The 16,885-nt window shown below is 38.2% G+C and overlaps 1 protein-coding gene across 2 annotated transcripts in view; it reads right to left on the bottom strand.

Annotated features, from left to right (window-relative positions):
• Window positions 1-521: 521 nt before the first annotated feature.
• Window positions 522-16,885, bottom strand: part of CR1 (complement C3b/C4b receptor 1 (Knops blood group)) — a 68,539-nt gene continuing 52,175 nt past the window's right edge. Inside the window, exons 26-31 of one of the 2 annotated variants that reach the window (XM_045536119.1) lie at window positions 16,534-16,710; window positions 14,274-14,459; window positions 10,808-10,831; window positions 9,976-10,051; window positions 4,811-4,915; window positions 522-1,011 (exon numbers count right to left, since the gene is read on the bottom strand). In XM_045536119.1, the coding sequence (XP_045392075.1) occupies window positions 999-1,011; window positions 4,811-4,915; window positions 9,976-10,051; window positions 10,808-10,831; window positions 14,274-14,459; window positions 16,534-16,710 (581 nt within the window). In that variant the 3' untranslated portion in view covers window positions 522-998. The remainder of the gene's footprint in view (window positions 1,012-4,810; window positions 4,916-9,975; window positions 10,052-10,807; window positions 10,832-14,273; window positions 14,460-16,533; window positions 16,711-16,885) is intronic. The other variant, XM_045536118.1, reaches the window with a different exon arrangement.

Below are 16,885 nucleotides of genomic sequence, written 5' to 3'. Positions count from 1 at the left end.
ATTTTCTAGAGATCATTAGTATATAATGATATATCGTAACAAAATTTTGACCTATGAAGATGTGGACTAGGTAAAAACTACAATGCTGCTTATTTAAAAAGTGTCAGTACATGTCTATTATTTTGATAAATTCTTAAAAGTTGTGCTTTTTTAGTTAATTTAGTATATTCTGGATCCATACAAAAGTAAGCTAGTTACTTTTAAAATAACAATTATTCTTTTAATTTTTAGTATGTTTCTTATGCAGAATATAGTACAAAGTGCTTTTAAATAGAGCTTAGGAAATATCCAAAGCTTAATTTTTTTCTCTTGAGTCATCTCTACCATTCCCCCCATAATCATTTAATGCCTTTTAGGTAAACAGAAATTACTTTTCTTCCCTAGAGAAAGTAAAAACTGATATAGCATACATCTTATTCCAATCTGTTTAAAAGAAGTGGGTTCTGCTCTATAAAATAAAAGCAAACTAAGAAAAAAGGAGATATATATGTAATATATGTAAAGAAACATATGAAAAAAGATTGGCAGAAAATAAATTTATTAACAGTGGTTATCACTAGGTAGTATAATTATATGTGACATATTTATTTTTCATATCTTCCTGGATTTTCCAATTCTCCTTAATGAAGCCATTCCATATTATGAATATTTTAAAATAAGGAAAAATGACAAACTTGTAAACCAGAAATCCTAGGCGACACCGTTTTCCTTTAAGTAATCCAAACTGTGTTCTGTATCCTAACTGTAGAATTTCTCCTGACTAGATGATGCGTGCTTTTAGCGTGAGGACAGAGGGTGAGGGTATCACAAGAAAGTGGCCTAAAGAAGAAGGAGCTTCGCTAGATGCTGGGAGAGGTTCAGCATCTTCAAGTACACGTCATCTCTGTGAATTCACTTCAACGACATTATGACTCTCAGATCTTACTCTGTTGAAATGAATTGGCTCCTTTCCAACCAACATTTCATTCAAGGTGTTCCCGGCTTCATAGCATACTTTGTCAGGCAAGGACACTGAAATAGCAGGATATGTTTATTTTTATAACAGCACGATCGCCAACTGAACTACTCAGAATTTATATGCTGATAATCATGCTAGCATTACATATAAATGACAAGGTTATTAGAAATATTTATCGCCCTCTGTGGCGATTGCTGTGTAGGGCACAAGAAAGTATGGCATAAAGTGAGACACTGAGTAGGTAAAAGATTAATGAGTAACTTGACCCTTTCCTTTTTTCTTTTGTCAAAGAAAAAAGTATTCTCAGAGTTGAGCAACTAAATAAAACGAGCCTGGTTCCCAGAAAACATACAGGTCACTCATAACACAAAAAGGTATTTTTTGAGTCTCTTCTGAACCAAGGTAGTATCAGGGAGCAGAAATAGGAGCTGGTAGTTTTAGAGGAGGGTCAGCTTCAGAAAGCCTGTCCTCTTCTAATTACAGTCAAGAATGAGCTAGGGTCGTGTACTCAGTATGGGATACCTGACTGCTTCTCTGGCCATACTGGAGCCTCTCTTCTCAAGGCCAGGAATGGAGTCCTTCCACCGGTGGACAAACCCCAGCCCACCAGCTCACCTGACCTCCCCTTATGACAGCCGCCTGATTCCTTATCATTATTCTCTATCTCACAAGACTTCCCGATACCACCTGTTACCTGCATCTCCTCCAAGCACTCTCATGTCCTTCCACACACGCCTGTGTATTTGCAGCCTGCCTCTTTAACTGTGTCACCCACTCCACCCCGGCACCTGGTCCGGCTGCACAGCTCTTACGCCTGGCACAGACTCTAACTCATTCCTCACCTACCATATTTTGCCACAAATGATTAACCTTGTTCCCGTGGAACACTGTGATAAAAATCCCAATCTTAAAAGGGAAATTTGTGACAAAATTATTAAGGACATCCTACCTTTCTATTAAAAGGGAATCAGTAGTCAATGTACACAATTTGAGGTGGACTTTTATGTAAAAGAATGTTTCCAAAAAGTTGAGAATAAGTGAAATTTTGATGAATTCATTCTCAAGTATTTACTGAACATTTCTCATTTAAATTCACTATACTTAGAGGGTTTTGGAAATTTAAAAAAATGGTCTCTACTTACAAGAATTAATAATTTAGCATGGGAAAGAAAACACCTAAATCACAATGTATGGTACACAATAAGTGGTTAATGAATGAAGAATAAACGTCAAGTATTAATAGATGAATGCATTAGAGTTAATAGGCAAAATACAACACATGAAATGTCAAATACTATGAGGTATGTTTATATACAGTTTTAACAGTGGGAAAAATATTTGTCATTCGGTAAAAAAAGTAGGATTTAATATTGTACAATCAATATAATCTCAAACGGAAAATTATATGCGAAGAAGCTTAAGAATGCTAACTACTGTGTGGAGGTTATTATAGGTAATTTTTATATATTTTATATTTTTCTCTATTTCCTCTTTTTAATAATAAGCTTGTATTACTCTTAAAAGAAAACAATTCATTTTAAAAATGGTACAGTCCAGAAGTGTGAGTTTCAAAGAGAGTCATAATTTTGGACTGGAGTTGTTTGGGAAAGCTCCTTGGGTGAGTGAATTCTGAGCTGGGTTAAAGAAATTTAGATAGGAATCAAGTTGAAAAGTGTTCTGAGCAGGTTACCTGCCAAGAATGAGGCAAAATCAAATTACTTAGTACTGTGGAATATTTTAAAAATGAACTCTTATAAAAAATAATCATTACCCTTACAGTCTGCTGTTATTTTGTCCGTTTATACTTGGTGGCAACACAGCTGGCTTTGAATCAGTTCTGCACAACTTCCCCCTCAGAGCACCCCAATAGTAAAGGAGAATGGATGCCTCATCTAAGAACCTTGCAGGCATAAGTTAAAGCACCCCGGAAAGCATGATATTATCTATCTTATTTTATCTTAAAATCTCCTGCATTATTTGCCTTTTGTTCCCTTATATATGTATTTGTGTTAATATAGAAATAATGCTATTTTCCTTGGAACTATTGGATTAACATTAGAAAAGATATTCTCCTAGGAAACCATGCCAGTTTCATCTCGTGACTTTCATATTTCCCCTTGGTATATTAACCAGGCATCCCCAAGGCACACATGAGTGCCCATTTGAAGAAGGATCAGATGAAATGATTATTAAAAAGTAAAATATCAGTTCTGAATTTTTATAAAAGCAATGCCTATTTCATTTATTTTCACAAACAGTAATGAAAAATAAGCCATAAGATAGAAGCAAAGTGACTAGGAAACCAGATACTAAACAGGTCATTGCAAATTCATTTCTATTACAGAAGAAAATAGGACATGACCTGTATTTGCTTTGTTTGGAAAAATTTGAATTGCCTATACTTATATCTTGCTTAACTATAAAAATGCCTTTCCCAGCCCCTTACCTTTTCTGTGGCCTCTTCTACTATTCTCTGTTAAATTTAGGATTTCTGACATGTATGCAGGTATAACATGCCCAGTTTAGATTAATGCACATTGATACAAGAAAGAGGTAGGACATAAAAAGAAATTTAGTAATGAATGTGATACTTTTGCTTCCACTTTCTATAGGAGCGGCCTAATTCCTTTCTAGGGCATATGGTGGTGATATTGTTTCTGAAAGTGTCCTGGATACCTATGGTCAGGAAATTTTAGAATTCCTGGGCATAGCCAGAGTGAGCAAGAACCAAATGAATTGCTCTGTATGATAAAAAAAAAAAAAAAAAATTGAGTTTTGAATTTGCAAGAAGCCCAATAGTCAAATGAGGTACCCTGAGAATGCAGTAAAGATTTGAGCAAAAGGGAGGGGCATCTAAAGAGAAAGAGGCCTGGGAAAAGGATGGAAAGCCAAGGCTCAAGGGAGGACTAGCCAGTGAGAAATTCCTCATAGTAGGATATGGTTCAGGGGTTACCACATTCTTCCACTAAAAGGCCAGATAGTAAAGGTTTTGGCTTTAGGGGCCATGCAGTTTCTGGCTCTCTGTTGCAACTGCTCAACTCTGTTGTAGTGCAAAAGCAACCACAAACAATAGGTAAATGAATGGGTGTGGCTGTATCCCAGTAAAGCATTGTTTATAAAATCAAGTGGCCAACGAGATTTGACTCACAGATAGTAGTTTTCCGATCCCTAGTAGAGCTAGTAGCTTTTTGGTCCAGTGATTTCTAATATTCAGTTTTTTGTTGCATGCCACTTTCCGTTGTGGTTTAATTTCCTTCTTTGCCCCACACCTTTAGCAAACATGTACTATGCAACAGCTTGCGGGAAGGCTGCCTTGAGTTGGCAGAATGCAGGGGTAGATACTGAAATAAGCCCAAGTGGAGGGGGACAGATTGAAGAGAGCCACGTGAGGCCAAGTGAAGTAGAGAAGTCAGTGAAAGTCAGAAACGAAGGAGGCGGCAAGGCACAGGGAGGCAAAATAGAAGTCTCTGGAGGACCATTAAGAGACCCTGCGCATTTTAAAGGAAGTTGGATGACTTGGAGGTGCACCCAGGCAGCAAGTGTTTGGGTTCCACAAGAAAAAGAAAAACATGCTATTCTCGAAGGCTCACAGCATATGGGTACACAGAAGTACAGGAATGCTTTGAACACACAGTGCCTGTGCACAGCACCAGCAGAGTCATCGCCCAAAATCATGGTAAATAACAGTAATCCAAGGGGAAAAAAACAAAGGAATTTCTACCTCCTGAAGTACTTTCTAACTTCTTTGGTATCAATGACCTACCTAGTGTAAGATCCTATTCAAATCCCCTTAACATTTTTAATATTTGAATTGTTGGAAACATTTTGAATTTGAAGTGTATGTCTAGGTACCTGCTCTTCTCTTGATTTGTTTGCAGACTTTGAGGATGATCGCAGTTGCCTTTCTGAGGATGTAATTGGATAATCACTTCTTTAGATTTTTCATCTGTTTTATTGCTAATTGGCAGAAAAAAATAGAAAAAACTATCTTAATCATTTAAGTTTCTGTCTTGAAAGAAATTATTGACCTTCATTTTGAAATTTAAGCTATAATTTGCCTCAAGTTCCTGATATCTTTGCAAGATGTCTAAAAGGAAAATCATAACCAAATCTCATCTTTCGATACCAAATAAAACCTGGAATAGGAAATAATACCCAAACGACCCTAGATATTGTGTCAGAAGACTCTTAAATTATTTCTAGACAGGTGTCCATGCCTTAAAAAAAAACATTTCACAATTTCTAAGATAATTTGGATAAGTGAATATGGTTTACCCCCAAGATTTTGACACTTAAGCGTCACAATATAAGTGGCTTTGCACCACAATCTTACACAAGGCTTCCTTTTTCTCGTAAAGATATATGTTCTGTTTTCTGTACAAGCAATAGACACAGTTAGGAGAGCAGCAGTGGCTGTCATGAAGGTATATAAGAACTGACAGTTAAGTATTTAATCATTTTTTAATATCAGTAATAACAATCGTGTGTAAAATAGCTGCTAGCATTTTCTAACATTCATCGTAAGCAAGGCACTGCGTTATGTGAGGTAGGTACTATTATTATCTCCATTTCACAGGCGAGGAAGATGAAGTTTAAAGAGGATGAGCAAGAGTGAGACCCTGTCTCTACAAAAAAACAGAAAAATTAGCTGGGCATGGTGACACCTGCCTGTAGTTCCAGCTACTTGGAAGGCTGAGGCAGGAGGATCACTTGAGCCCAGGAGTTGGAGGTTGCAGTGAGCTATGATGATGCCACTGCACTCTAGTGTAGGCAACAGAGTGAGACTCTGTCTCAAAAAGTAAAAAAATAAAAAAAGAAAGAGAGAGAACGAAAAGAAAGAAAAAGGAAAGAAGGAAGGAAGGAAGGGAGAGAAGGAGGGAAAGAAATGGGAACAGGTTAGAGGCAGTAACAAGAGGAAAGGATTAATGCGCTCTGAATGGAGAAGTCTAGACAGTATTATTCTTCCGCGATCAGTGCATGACTTATCTTAAATTTATCATAAATTATTGTCATAGTAAAAGCATAGTGAAATATTGAAATATGCAGATAGCATTTTTTTCACTAGTGAAATGCTGAGCCAGTAAGGTTAAATCACAGGAGGAACTTTCAAGTTTGTGCGAACAAACAGGAAGATTTTCACTAAATCTGGAGAGATGCCCTTAAGGAAACATTTTAATTTTCTTACTGATTAATAACTCAGAATATAAAGTCAAAAAGGAGAGACTGAATACTGCTCTCTAGAGAGATACTGGTTCAATAATAAACCAGAGTAGCTAAAACAAATCCAGTAAAATATAGGTGGGAAAAGAATGTTGAAAGAAAAAAAGGAAATATTCTCTAACTTTGGACTATACATAGTTCTAGACACTGAATTTCAGTAATATAGAATCAGATTCAGAAATGGGCAACTAGAATAACATTATCAAAGGAATAGCATAAAGTGTTCAAGATTTTGAGTCAGATAGTCTGGACTAAAGCCCTAATTCCTAACAGCTTCCTACTGATATGATTTTAAACAAGCCCCTGAATTTCTCTGCACCTCAGGGTCTTCTCCGCTTTGGGAGAACATAATTGGGCCTAACTCTACCTCACAGGACCGCTTTGAGGATGATCAATGGGAAAACATTTTGTAAACCAACTCACTAACTATTGCTACTCCTATTAATCTTGACTACTGTGCAAGGGGAGATCAAAAAGCATTACTTAAAAATTATTTTGAGTGGCTATAGGTGGTCCCCACTCACAAGGGACTCACAGTCTAGGAGCGGGGGACAGTGAGAGTGAGTGCAGTGCAGACCAAGAAGACAAGAGATAATGTTAATAGAGTGTGGAAAGGCCAGGGAGGAGGGGGAGGGGGAAATGCACAGAGTGATTAGATATTTCAAATCTGGGAAAGCTGAGAATGCAGAAGGTATATGAAATCATCAATAATGTGATATAAATTTAAACAGATTTTGCTGTTGATACAAGGGACTGAATCTGTCCCCCCAAATTTATATGGTGAAATCATAACCCCTGATGTGATGGTATTAGGAGTTGGGGTCTTTTGAGAAGTAATTAGGTCATGAGGGTGGAGCCCTTATAAATGGGATTAGTTCCCTTATAAAAGAGACCTTGGAGAGCTCACCCACTCCTTTTCTGCCATGAGAGGACATGATGAGAAGACCGTCACCCTGTTAGCCAAGAAACAAGCCCCCAGCAGACAATGAATTTGCAGGTGCCTTGATCTTGGACTCCCCGTCCTCCAGAACTGAGAAATAAATGTTTGTTGTTTAAGCCACTCGGTCTATGGTACTTTTCTTGCAGATGCCCAAACAGACTAAGACAGCTGGTATATTAGAACGACAAGCATCCTTGAAACCAGGGATAAATTTAGGGCAAGTTAAAGATGTACCATTTAACTTGGTAGAAAGAACAGAATGTTTCGTTTTGCACCAACACTCACAGGGGTGTTTAGCACACCCATTCATTTAGCAAATATTTATTGAACACCTCTTGTGCCAGGGACAGTTCAAGTCTGTTTTGTATCTATTGGTGACGGTAAGACAAAAACCCCTGACCTCATGGAGTTTACATTTTAGTGGAAGGAGAGAGACAATAAAAAAAGAAACTTAATTGCTTAACTAATTAAAAGAGCAAATAAGGCTATGAAAAAAATAGAGCAGGATGAGAGAGATCAGGAGATGCAGTCTTTAATGGGATAAAGCGGGCCTCATTGAGGAACGTTCTGAAGAAGGTGAGATCATTTCTGTGTGCGTGTGTATTCTTTCTATTTTGGTCTCAGTGTCTTAGTAAGTCTTCAGACTGCTTTTGCAGTTCCTGAACTGTCTCCTGTGTGGGAGGGACACTTCATCCTGCACCCTTCCAGGCCTGGTTTGATTGTAGGTCTCCCATGGAGCAGGTCACCTTGTTCTAAACTAGTCTATTAATATCTCTGTCAGTCGTGTTTAGCTCTGAGATAAACTGCTCTCTGGGCTAGATGACTGCTTAGGTACTGCCCCCTTTTATAGTCTGTGTTTCTCATTCAAATTCCTTTTTCTTTACTTTGAGGACCTCTGTGCCCTCGCCTTCCTGTGGGAAAAGCTTGAGCTCCAGATAAAGAATAATCAGTCCTCCCCACGCAGCCGCGCCGACTCCGCTTACTGGCTACACCCCCTGAATGATTAATCAGCCCAACTGCTTCCAGGAGCAGGGCCTTCTGCGCTCTGATTATTCAAGTTTAGTACTTCCTCTCCCCAGTTTTAGCCATGCATCACTTCTAACATGCAAATAAACAGCATTTGTTACAGTCAGGCCCTCACTATCCCAAGAAGTCAAACAGGCCTAAAATAAAAATTCAGAAAATGGTTTGAAAATTTCCTGGATTACACATACGTAACAGGTTTCATTGTGGCTTACTTAGATGAGTGGGAGGTTTCCCTCCCTGACCTTGAATGCTAAAGAGGACCGTGATCTTCCTCCCTGCCACATCCCTGGTTGCCACTGGCTGGAGAAAGACTGGCTGTGCAATGGGCATTATTACACTTTGAAAGAATATAGAAAAAACAGGAGGCAGGTTTTAAGGGATGGAAAACATCTTATGAAGAAATGGTATATGTTCTGAGGTTGTTCAGACAAGACAATCATTTCTAAGGACATAATTTTATGAAATAATTATTGTCATGTTTATGCCTAAAGATGATTAATAGGAGGAAATGATTTTAAATTACATGGGTGAAACAAGTCAGTAATGAGATTTGGGAATTTGACCCTCTAGTTGATTAACCAGGAATAGGCCACAGCAGATGAAGAATGAAGTAGTTAGAAGGACAGAGGTGTTTTTAAGAGGAAGGGGTAATCATTTTCTTTGGGTGGCTTAACTGGAGACTGGTAAAGATCTAGAAAAATTAAAAGCCCCAACTTCTTTAATTCAGCCTTCGTAAAAATTTTTAAAAGTTAACTCACAAATTATAGTGGTACTTAATGAGAAACTTTAAGAGGAAAAGTATATTGACACAAGTACTTTTATTAACATAAAGCATCAGGCTACTTACCTTTTCTTTTTGTAATGAAAAAGGGCAAAGAATATTTACATGTCGAGCCACAAAATGTGGAGAACATCAGTTAGGAAGAAAAAAATTTTAACTTAAATTTAAATCTCTACTAATTTGTTATTTTTTTTCATGAAATACAGTTCACGACTACATTGTTTGCAGGAAGGTTTACCATGACAATCGACTTTTTAAAAAGTGTATTGGCTTCCCTGTGAAATATCAAAACTTTGACTTCTGCAAAACTGCTGGTAGGAAACTACATTTAGAACGTTTGTTATAGAGAACTATTCACTTAAAAGTTATGAGCTGTGATTCTCATGGGTGTAGAATTTGCTCATCAGCTTTATAACATTGATATCAGCAACTCTGACCTTACTAATTTTGCTATAAATCAATCAATCGGTACCAAAGCTGTCTATGTTCTCTTCCCTGGCCAAAACATTTCTTTATTCAGATCTTAATCTTTGTAAGGCTCTTTTTTTTTTTTTTTTTGCAAGCTTCAAAGGAAAATGGTGCTTACAGCAGCGATTTTTTTTTTTTTTTCAAATACCCTCTGGAAAGTCTCAATTCTTCCACATTGGCAGCCTGTGATACATGTGCCAGTGGGAGACACAATCTAATTTCTAGTGCTGTGATAGGATCTGGGTTTAGAGGTCAGTGTCTGCAATGTCTCAGCAAAACTAGGATATCAACAGCCTCACCCATATCTTTTTAAAAAACTCCTTCTATTTTCTCTTCATGTAAAACTCAATTCCCTCTTAAAATGCTAAGCTTAAAAAAAGTATTCTTAGAATTATATATATTTCCTTTAGTGTGACTACTTCTGTCTATGAAATGTGTAAAGGACCTTCTTTATAAGAATTACTTCATCTGTTTATGGAGCAATGTTTTTTGTTTTGTTTTTAAGTTTTCTTTTATCTCCCTTTGACTTCCAAGAGGAGCAAGTACAATTTATATTTTCCAGGAAAATATGGCTGTACTTACCCTTTTCTGTGCTTTGGAATTATCCAAGAGAAAACAATGATGAATAAAATAAAGACGGTCATACCAAAGATAGTGCCTAGGGCGGTAAAACAAGGTAATTAAATGCATGGAAAATATAACACAGAGGTCTTACACTCGATCTTAATATCCAGTCCCACTAGGGGTTGCCAATGTTTTTTTTAGATGTAACTATAAATTCTGCTTTACTCTGGGTTCCATCTAGAGCATTAGTCTTACTACCCCAGGGTTATAGATAAGGGGTGAGCAGAGCAGTCCTGTAATCTTTAGTCCAATAGCAACCTTTCAACAAGCAGGTGAGAACCAGCAGTGGGGCTGCTAGACTCCAGCTCTCCATGCCCTGCCCGTGTTTCTTGTGCAAGACATAAGACACAGGCTATTCTGTGCAACAGAAATGCCCGTGGAAGCAAACTCAATTACAAAACTCTTCTTCATATATAGGCAGATTATAGAAATGGGCTCAGAAAACTGGTCTCGTGGCTTTCAATTAGGCATGACCACCATCTGCAAGCATACACCCAGGTTATAAACCAAGGAGGAAGTTGCATTCTTCAGCCACATTAAAATAAAGAATTTTTGACAGTGATTAATATTAGTTTGTAATGGCTCAAAGATGGTAAGGAACTTTTGATGAAGGTTACTCTATATGCATGGGAGGATGCCAGTTTCACCACACCCTAAACTCATCATTCTTTTCTTTCTAATTGAATTGACAGTTCAAGATATTTTGCTCTTTTTACCTTTCTTTCATTATAAATGGACACTTACTGTTAAAGATGCTAGAATTCCTCAGCAAACCCTTCATAGAACTTACCAACTATGAGAGCATCATGTGAGCCTAAAAGGACGACAAAAGCCATGAAAACATCAGTCTGGCACACATGATTGAACAGGATGCCTAGTGACAATTAGTCCTAATTTTTCTTCGGTACTCTGGCTAATATTTTTTCTAATACAAAAAGCCATTGGTTTCACTCACACACTCTCATTTTATCTTGCACACTCAATGAAGACTTTTTTCTTTTTAAATTAAAATTCTTGTCATAACAGTTATATAATTATACCCTAAAATTTGTAAAACAGAACAAAAGAAAAGTATCACCCATAATCCTAATACTCCAAAACGTTTTGGTACATTCTCTTCTGGTACATTTTCTCATGCATCTAAGTTTTCACATAATTATATAATAGAAATGGAAATTACAACTGAGGCAAACTAATCTATTCTAGTAGATGTAGCATAGTGTATTCCATGATTTCTAATGTGTATTTAAGTTGTTTCTAGTTTTCTTGCTCATGAAACCCTTAATAAAAATGCATAAATTATTTTTATATTTTACCTTATATCATTAGATTGGATTCCTAGGAGGGCTAACTGGCACAAATATTTATATTATTCTCTACATATATTAGATAATTGTTTTTTCATAAATGTTTTTGCCAATTTATAATGGTACCTTCAACATACAAGGATATCTGTTTCATCACATCCTTGCTTTTTATTGGGTGTTCACATAAAACCCTTTTTTGATGTTAACATAATGGGCAATAAAAAATGATACCTTGTTCTTTTCTCTTGCATTTTTCAGTTCTAGTGAGGTTTAACAGTTTCCATATATTCATGTGCCAAGGTAAAAAGATATTTACGCTCCTTCTCCAAATCCTGCATTCTAAGACAGTTTCTGTGTTTCCCTGCTCCCTTTTTAGGGCTGTGTTGTGTTAAACTGTGCAGAACTGCAGAAACTCCATTGACCTTAGAAATGGCATGGAGATGTTTGTGAACTAAGAAGATCCACGAGGTGAGGGGACTCTTAGGAGACAGATAAGCTAACTTGTGTTGGAGCTTTTGAGAAACAGTCTGGGTGGAAGAGAGAGAAGCTAGGTCCTAGGAAAGCAGTTGCTCTAATGAATGGGACTCTTGAGGACAGAAATAAGTGAAGTGGATTTTAGGACATTTTACGAGTGTCACATATTATAATGCTTCTTTAAGCCTCTCTGATGGATTCTTATAAAAACTTCTCTTAGCTTTTACATCTCTTCTGGAGTTGAACTTATTTGTCTTACATGTAACATTATACTAACTATTAAGTAATCTTGAGGTAGCATAGTTAAATATGGGTTATGTGTATTCATTCTGGCTTTAAAAGGGAGCTCAAGATCACTCCTTGCATTGAGGAAAATGTTGATACATGTTAGGCCTCTGACGTAATTAGGCATTGAAACCAGCATATAGTAGATCTGAGCATTCGAGTAAATTCTTCACTTTCTGATGCTCGTACTTTTCCTATTTTGATTGCTATTCTCTCTCAAAACTCTCTATGGCATGTTATTCCAAGCCTGGACCACCTCCCCAATTTACTTCCTCATCTTCTACTTTAGGAGGCCTAGGACTAGTATCTTGAGCAATCCATCCCAAGTCTTAGGAATAAATCCTGTTTTGTTTTGTTTTTTCCATGTTCTCATCTTTCTTTGCCACTTCTCACTACAAAGTGGTAAGATTTTAAAAACAAGACTAGATAGGGTAATGAGATGAGGAACAAGAATGCAAAGGGGGCTGCTTTTAGTCCACATCTGAGTCCAGAAGGACAGAAGGAGTTCACATGTGGTCCAGCCTAATTCTCGAGGAGTCTATGCTACCATCTGAGCTCCAAGAACCCACTGGTTAACAGTTATTTGGCCCATTCTTATTCTTTGTATATATCTCCTTCATCAATCTGAAGAACTGCTTATCATCTGGTGTTTGGGACCTTGGCTTAATACCTTTCCATTTCATTATGACAATACTAGATTTTTTTCTCTCGTTGAGTTACATAGTTAGGTTCTTTGTCCACTTATTTATTGCTAAAGTACGCAGTCCCTACAGATAGGTAGATTGCCTGGTTAGATCCAGGCTACCCCATTTTGTGGGCAAAGTACCTAAACCCTCTATGTCTCAGTCTCCACATCTGCAAAATGGGGATAACAAGAATACTACCTTCCTCAGAGGTTGTGTGCATTGCATTATAACCAATCAACCTAGCTGTCTAATCTTTGAACAGTGACACTAAGTGCTTGATCTATGTTAACTGTTACAACTATTAATCTTACTGCAACCCCCACTGCTGCTACCTGCAGGGTAACACTATTAACACCCCACATATGTCCCATCTATCTAGCGACTTCTTATTTATTTTTCAAAGTGCATAAGTTCTAAGTCAAATTGGTCAATAGGTAAAAAAAGTCAATACCTTTTGTGATTTTTTTTCTATCAGTTCAAAAATTTGGCTTCCTTCTAGTTGTTTGGTAAATATTCTTTTTTTTTTTAACTTTAGCTTTTCTATGGTTTGACTCTCTGTGGTCCTTCAGATCTAGTATAACTTTTAGATCCATTATAACTATTCTTGTGCTGGCACAAATTGATTTATGTATTTTGGCTTTGTATTTTGTTTTAATATCTGGTAGGGCTTATTGTCCAATTATCTGAATTTTCTATCAGTCCCAGACAGATCTTCAGGATACTCTAAAGGTATTCAGCAGGTTATCCAATGAGCCTCTTGCCCAAGTAGTGGATATAATTTGATATTAAGGGAGTGTCAAGTTTATAATATAGAAATATTAAGGGATTAACTGTAAAAATGGATATACACAATCTTGGTATATAACCATGTGTTATAAATTATAATCATAAGAGCTGGGGAGAGGGGAAAGTATAGCACTAACTTGGAGTAAGAAAGGTCATTCGTTATTCATTTTGCTCATCTGTTCCATGACGTGCACAAGTATACGCTTCAGGATTTTCTATCTTACAGTACCCTCCAGTTGCCAGCAGAGGGCTGCTCTCCTGCAGAGCTCAATGATGCTGATGTCTACATCTGCTGCATCCAGATGTACTAGTTTAAAATCCTGTAACTTACAACAGTGAGGGAGATTGGCTGGTTGCTCTCTGCAGCTTGGAAGGCACTCCCTGACTCATGCCGAACATTTATTGAAGGCCTATTCTATCACGGTTGTGCTTCTGGCTTTTAAGGCTCACAGGCTGTAAATAAATCATTACTGTGTGATGCATGCAACTGTAGCATGATACGAACAAAAAACGTGCAGAGATGGGGTGAGGACTGTGAGAAGAGAAAAGCTGGCCTTCCTCTCATTGTAATGGGCTTTTGGGAAGAGATGGGGGCTTATATTGTACTCCTTAGCTCCTAGCATATGCCATAAACATCACACCACACTTGATGCCAATGTGAATGAATGAACAGTAACCATGACTGGGAAGGGCCTATATTTCTTGCACTTGCACTTACGAGATGTACATATGGCCAGAGGAGGGTCCCATCTGTCATCCGCCTGGCACTGGCTCCAGGGACTGCCTTTCAGAGTATACCCATCTTCACACTCCGAAGTTACATTATCTCCATAGTGATACACTTTTCTCATTTCCAACTCCTTCCGGATTCCATTCATAAACTGTGGGAGGATACAATTTACCTCTGAAATTTAAAAAACCAGGAGGAAATTGATATTTTATTGTTAATTGTTGGTTTCAACTGCCATAATAGAAAGATCTATGACCCCAAACCTACTCTGCCCTTGGCAAAGATAGGGAAGATTTTCAATCCGGAGTGATTGATTTTCCTCCCCCAAACATTTAAAATTCTCTGACTTTCATTTCTTAATGTAAAGTAAGAGAATATGGACTGGACTGCGTCTCCATTTTTTATTATTAATAGCTCTGGAACTGGAAAGTTGTGGAAAGATTAGGAGTTAGGACAACCACGTTCTAGCCCTGCGGCCACGTGGCCCACACCATGAGGAATCGGGAGCACCTTGTTAACTGTCTGGCTTCACAAGAAACACTGGTGTTTCTGCTCCTGATTAAATGCATGCTGCTAGCCCACTTCTACACGTAGGACAAAGAAGTTGGTAAATCATGATTCTGAATTTAAGATACCATGTTTTTGCTTCATTTACTTTATCCCATTTAACTCATCCTTTGTTTTGCTTTCTTTTTCTGCCCAGCCATCAGTACCTCTTTCAACTTTAAGCAAAGCCTTTTTTTTTTTTTCAGTTGTAATAGTCTCAAAATTAGCCTAAAAGAGTTGCTTACCCGCTCTGCGGTGGGCCCTACTTTCCCTACCTCTAAAATGAGAAGGCTACAAGGATGAAAAGATTCTGAGACTCTGAGGACAGGGAGGGAGCTACGCTCCTGCAACCAGACCTGCTCCTTACATTTGAAACACAGGCATGTCTCAAGTCCCTCCCTGCCCTTAGTATAGTATTTCTAAAAAGAAAGCATAGACAAAAAAAAGAAACAAAAAGCAAAATCACTTAACTTATAGTTTTGCAAAGTCAAAAGAACCACATTTAAAAAGAGTACACAGTGCAGTGTTTCAAAGCAGGAGCTGAGCTGGGGTCCAGCTCGTACCACTGCTCACAAGCCATGTGACGTGGACTAGTTACTGGATCTCTCTGAGCTTAATTTTCTCCTTGGTAAGATAGAAAGTGTTCCCACCTCATCAGATTCTTTTGGAGACTAACACAAAAAAATTTTGTAAACACCTCAGAACCCATCCTAGTCATACAATATTATTTTTATTCCTCATTTTGTAGCTTTTAGAACATGGACAAGAAAGATTTTAAAGTCAGGTGGTGTTTTTACAAACATAGCCTGGAATAAAGGAAATAATTTGGCTGGGCATGGTGGCTCATGCCTGTAATCCCAGCACTTTGGGAGGCCGAGGCAGGAGGATCACTTGGGGCAGGAGTTAGAGACCAGCCTGAGCAAGAGGGAGACCCCATCTCTGCAAAAAATAGAAAAATTAGCTGGGCATGGTGGCGTGTGCCTGTAGTCTCAGCTACTTGAGAGGCTGAGGCAGGAAGATTGCCTGAGCCCAGGAGTTTGAGGTCACAGTGAGCAATGATGACATCACTGCACTCTAGCCCAGAAGACAGAACAAGACCCTGTTTCAAAAACAAATGAACAAACAAAAACAAACAAAAAACCCCACAAAAAACAAACAATAAAAGGAAATAATTCTTGGGGACTTGTTCCAAGGAACAGATAAAATAAATGCTTTTCCCTTTGGTTTTGAGGTTGGTAATGAGGCCTTGTACTATTCCAGGAATTAATTGCTGGGTCTCTTCGCTCATGTGTGCTGGACGAGACACTGCCTCGCTTCTACCTTCAGTATTCCTCACAGCAAAGAACCTTCCAGTCCTTTATTTACCTTCTAAGGGTATTTCTGAGGACTCCCTGTGATGCTCTGAGGTCCTTTAAAGCTATTAGTTAACAGCCAGTAAAACATTTAAAATCGGTGTCTAATGTCTATCGTGTTACTGGCAATTCCATAGATTCTTCCCACTTACTCTGTGGAGCTGAGGATCCGTAGGCAGCCCTCCTTTCTGCCTTCTGTCCGGCTTTCTCCTTCCCTACTGACACTCAAGTCACTACCCTCTGGGCCCTTCAGTCACCATCTTTTGAATGACCTCTCAGCCTTATTAGCCTCATGCATCCATTTTCCATAGAAACTCAGCAGGGATAAGAAATACCAAGAAATGAGACACCTTTGCAATAATGATCAAGTTGGCTCCAGGTTCCCCGGTCTGTACAGAAAATGAAGGCCTTTCCCACCAACAGGTAGCCACGGTCACAAGCGTAGCTGAGTATCATCCCGGGAAGATACGGAGATGCACGTTGTCCGATGAGATGCCCGTTCTGGATCTTGGGTGGCTGTGGGCATGCTACGAGCAAGTTCCCACACAAACACAAGAAAAGACAGTAAGTTAAACACAGAAGTACGAACATGCTAACTCATCTAATAAAATCTCGGGCTGGTAGAGGCACATGAAGACCTGAGTCAGGTAGGTCGTAAGCCACTAAGTGTCAGCTGATCAGTGGAAGACTGATTCTTTAAAC

Source organism: Lemur catta, chromosome 23 (assembly GCF_020740605.2).
Source record: "Lemur catta isolate mLemCat1 chromosome 23, mLemCat1.pri, whole genome shotgun sequence".
Taxonomy (NCBI): Eukaryota; Metazoa; Chordata; class Mammalia; order Primates; family Lemuridae; genus Lemur; species Lemur catta.
This window is presented reverse-complemented; position numbering and strand designations above follow the sequence as displayed.